Source organism: Zerene cesonia, chromosome 18 (assembly GCF_012273895.1).
Source record: "Zerene cesonia ecotype Mississippi chromosome 18, Zerene_cesonia_1.1, whole genome shotgun sequence".
NCBI lineage: Eukaryota > Metazoa > Arthropoda > Insecta > Lepidoptera > Pieridae > Zerene > Zerene cesonia.
Genome location: NC_052119.1, coordinates 6057941 through 6063217, shown reverse-complemented (window position 1 = coordinate 6063217; position 5277 = coordinate 6057941). Strand labels below are relative to the sequence as shown.

The 5277-nt window shown below is 31.4% G+C and overlaps 1 protein-coding gene across 1 annotated transcript in view; it reads right to left on the bottom strand.

Annotated features, from left to right (window-relative positions):
* Positions 1 to 3303, bottom strand: part of LOC119833989 (organic cation transporter protein-like) — a 16833-nt gene extending 13530 nt beyond the window's left edge. Inside the window, exon 1 of the mRNA XM_038358254.1 lies at positions 3021 to 3303. Within this exon, the coding sequence (XP_038214182.1) occupies positions 3021 to 3190 (170 nt within the window). The 5' untranslated portion in view covers positions 3191 to 3303. The remainder of the gene's footprint in view (positions 1 to 3020) is intronic.
* Between the last annotated feature and the right edge of the window lie 1974 nt (positions 3304 to 5277).

The following is a 5277-nucleotide window of genomic DNA, read 5'->3' as shown; positions in this document are numbered from 1 at the left end:
CGGATAAGCACAAAAAATTTCATCAAAATCGGTCAAGCCGTTTCGGAGCAGTATGGCAACGAAAACTGTGACACGAGATTTTTATATATTAGATAATATATACTTAAATATTTCTCAAAAAATATTGTAATACAAGCAGGCGATGTTGGTTTAATAAAAGAAAAGTTTATAAAAACACTACCATTTCACAATACTTTATTTTTTAATACTTTAATCATTTGGTACCTTATTTTATATATATTATTAATTTTTATTCTGCACTATCGTCACTATTTATAAGCACTAGTAACAGCTAGATTACTTGAAGGTTTATTATTTTTTTAGTTGTAAGGGGTATGTAAACTTTTATATATTATGCATAAAATTTTAATCGGTATAGCCAAGCTGTATAAATACAATATAATCAAAATTTAAAATTTCCTTGCTTGTTTTTTTTTTAATATTATCATTGATTATTTTATTTGTATGTCAGTTGCTGTTTATTTTTAAACAAATGCAGCTGAATTGCATTCTAGAACGCTCTGGAACATCCTCGTCTAAATGAAGCTTAAATGCGGAAGAGTAAATGAATGGTACGAGACAGCATAAAACAAAAAGGACATCTGTGGAACATATTATCTAGCACTTTCCGATACTTTAAGCAAGAAATACTGGTAACTAGCTGGAACCCGCGGCGTCATTCACGCGGTACCCGGGTAAAAAGTAACCTTAGGTTAATCCAGACTATAATCTATCACTGTACCAAATTTTATACAGATACGATAGGCTGTTGTTGAGAGTTGAAACATCCGTACATCCATCCATTCTTACAAACTTTCGCGTTTATAACATTAGTAGGGCATACACATACAGGTTTAATGCTTTTAGCTCTAAACGCTCTTCACACTATAAATTCTATGTCAAAATTTAATGCTAATGTAACATACAGCTTTGTGTGAGCTTTTGAATGAAAAAATAACTAAAAACTACCATGCATAGCTGTTATTAACGTATACTATGTATCTATGTACACGTAGGTACTTATGTATATGATACAATTATGTGATGATGATGAATTTAAAAATGCTGTATAAGCAACAAATTGGGTAAACAACTACAGGAATATAAAAACTACATAATCAATTTCGCGGGATTCACGTAAGTATAAATATTACATAACACGTGCAACATTAATCAAAGTAACAATAATTAATTAATATTATTGTGTATGAATGATTAGTTTTATCCGACTGTGCCAAAGAAGCGTTATAGATGTATTCACCATGATTATTGCTTTCATGAGGCTCCAAGGATTTTAGACTGAGGTGTCGTAAGATTCGTCTCAATTATGAGAATCGTATTCACTCACTAGGTTAGGCGAACTTTAATTTACTGATAACTAGCTGACCCGACAGACTTTGCCGTGGAAGTAGTCGTAAAATTTTCTTCTTTTTCGCAAGATCCTAAGCAAAGCTATAAGAAAAAATAATTAACCTAATCGGCCCATCAGTTTACGTGTAATGCTGTACTGTGATGGGAAATAGAGAACTATTTTTAGGGTTCTTTACCTCATTACCTATTATCCGTCTATCCGTTTGTCTGTCTATCTGGACCGTTTTTTGAGCTATAAAGCTAAAGTATATTTCATATATACACAGGCCTACTGTACCTTGTACCTACAGGAAAAAAACTAAGTTCTAAAGAAACGCAATCAAATACTGTAAATTTATTCTTCTTGTTTAAGCTGCAAATTTTCGACCGCAACAACGTCTCACAACACAGGTAAAGGAAAAATTCCGAAAAATGTAAATTTTAACTCTGCCATATAATTTTACCTACAGATTTTTACGGAACCCTCAATGCGCGAGTCCGACGCGCACTTAGCCGGTTTTTTACATAGAGATAGCACTATCCTTCTTAGTATGTCAGCTATCCGGTTGTTTCCATAATTCTACCTTGCGTATTACCTAGACCCACACGTTTGGACTATTCCTAGAAATATAATAAACGCAACAGTTTAAAAATATGGATGGATGGATGTATGGATGTTTCGATACTCTTTCACGCGAACAGCTTATCGTAGATAGGTTATAGTCTAGTCCAGCTCATAAGCTTTTTACCCAGATACCACGCGAGTAACGCCACGGGTCAGGAGCTAATCATGTATATATCCCTCTTTATAAAGCAAAATACATCAACCACATAATAAAGATAATATAAATAACCTAACAGGAAATATTGGATCAGTCGTTTGAAAGCTGTATTGCAATTTTTATTACCATGTCATTGCACTATAAACTTTACCTGTTATTATCTGGTGGAATGTAATTTTACCGTAGACATATTTAAAAATCGATTTCTGCACATTTCAATTTCAGTCCTTTTTTTAATGTTATTTTTTTATTTAACGTGCCAGGGACAAATTGTGTTTAACTGGAAGAATTTCAGGTTAACTTGATTAATGATATATTATAACGATTAACGGATATATTTCTTATGAGTATGAGAAAGACAAAAATACCATACGCTCTTACAAATGCTTAATATCCCACCTAAACAGCATCAATTAGTATAATTTTAGTGTAAAAAACAAAAAGAATAGAATATATCTGTGTCTACATATAAAGCAAGAAACAACTAAGTGGCATGAGATAAATAGTTTAATCTTGATTATGAGGAAATGTTGCAGTAAAAATCAGAATAGGTACAATTTTTTATTGTACTTTATAGATGTTATGTAATCATAAAAATTAATATATGAAAATTGGTCTACGACAAAAGATACTCAATTAGAATAGTTTGTTAGTTAATTGTTATCAGCGTATCCCATTATTGAAATGTGTAATAAATGTCTTATGAAATTAATAAAATATAATCCTTCCTCCTTGTTTATATCACCTTAATTAATTTTATCGTGCTTTTCTAGAAAAGTATAGAACTTACAATTTGGAATATTCTAATAATATTATTTAATAATGAAACAATTTAATGGAGCAAGATTGTGTAGTTGCTTATAATTAATGTTTAAAATACAGACTTGCCTGTGGTTAACGTCTTCAGCTACGAAGATATAATTCACATGGATCATAGAAACCATCATCAGAGGCAAGCATATTAAAATATATTGGTACACTTGAAATTTGCCGAATTTGTCCAGTTGCTTATAAACTTCACTGCACGTACCCTCATTTTGGATACTGGTAGCTGTCATTGTCTTTTATAAATACGTATAATTTAACGATATGTATGTTCTTGTATTTATTAAACGAGTCTGTCACACCCGAATGCTGTTGAACAACTAATTCAAAATAACAACACAGCCTCTTTCAGAATACGAATTCCGCGCGCGTACTATATAAAATTAATATGTCTAGTCGTTTTTTATTCAATGTATTGATAAATGAATTAATCACGTTATATAGACGTAATAACCTGGAATAAATTTCAACGATAATATTTGTTTCCAATATTTAGTATATAGGTACTAAATTGTTTCGCGGAAAAATATAGGTGACTATGAAATATGTGCGAAATTTTTCTTATGTTTGTCAATAAATCGTGCATTTCCATAAAATAATTAGGTACGTATTAAGTAGATACAGGTGCTTAATGCACAAAAGTAAAATTCGATTTAAAATTTGTTTAATCATAAAACATTATATCAATATATTATAAAACCAAAAATTTTTCGTGTTATGTCCTGGCTGTATTTATTAAGTATTATATCTTAAAATTACGCTTAAAGCGTAAAGTTGTTACTCAATAACAACACAACATCTAAGATAATCTAAAGGCTTCAAAATATCGAAACTTCAAAAAGGACTATATAATATTCTGCCGCCGACGAGTCGTGGATGGATTATTTTAAATCCACCCAACTTGCAAACGAAAGCGGCTCGAAGGAACAATGGAGTGCAGTAAGGAGCCCATTACTTTCAGTGCAAGTTTGACTTAACTCAGGGTCTTTTTCTCGAGGGCCTTGAGTAAGCGTAACATAATAATGTCTACATTTGTCCAGATTATCAATCTTATTCTGATCAATCTTTTTCGCATATTTTATAAAAAAGATTAATAATACGTTTAGGGTTTCCTACCTGTTTAGGTGTTATGAAAATTGGTTCAATCAGCTATTATTAATATATGAAAAGCTTAATAAAATATGAAAAAATTACTGGAAACCTTTTCATGTTGATGTATCTGTCATCAACGCAATGGAATCCAATTGTCATATTTTTTAATCATACAAGGACAAGACTGCACACTAACCTCGAACCAATTATCAATAGATTGAACTTTTTATAGAAGGTTATAGATATGTATTATGTACCTATATTAGGCCAAAATGACCCAGGTGTAAAGTTCATCTTACGTAATGTTTATTGTCTGTCAAGGACACATGATAGATCATTAGATCACGACCATAATTATTGCAAACAAGATTCTCATATCGATCGATATCAAATACAAAGTATAATTGTGTACACTCGTATGTTATGTTAAATGTTATCCGCCTTTTTATATTACATCTAAATTATTTATTCAAGCGTAGTAGCGAGAAAAATAACTACGTCTTATATGTGTGTAATTGATTGTTTGTAGAATACGTATTTATAGAATATAAGACAAAAACAGTTTGTTTATATGGTCAAGAATAATAATATGAGTATTTAAAATACATTGTTTCGTACTTACGATACATGAAATTTATTATATGTATTATATTAAACAAGCTTTCCGCCAGGGACTTCGCCGCGTGGTGAATAAAGTAGGAGAAGAGTTCCGGGACTTTACCCGCATAGTTCCCGCTTCCGTTGCGTTTCCGGGATAAGAACTATCTACCAAATATCATCCAAATCGATTGTAGTTTAGGCGTGAAGAAAAGACAGACAGTTACACTTAGACAAAAACTACAAAAACATAATAGATTATTGATATCATTATTATCTATCTATTCAATACTAATACGACAAAGAACAAAGCGGTATGTTAACCGTTTATCTCTTTTTACCTCAACTCTGGAAGTATTTGAATTGAAAAATGCTGGCAACATTATTTAAGACGCTGACTGCGCGTTATCTGCGAGTATTCTGTATAGATCTTAATTGTGCCTGGCAAGATAGAGGAACTATCGAAACTGTCCCTTTACTGATTTATCATCATTTTATAGTCCAAGTTACATGTAGAAAATTCAGCTTCATACTAAAACGAAATTTTAATTGAAATGTACCCTAATTTAATGTTATCTGTCAGAGATTTGGAACCGTACTACGTGAAGAAGTGATTTCAAAGCTAATCATT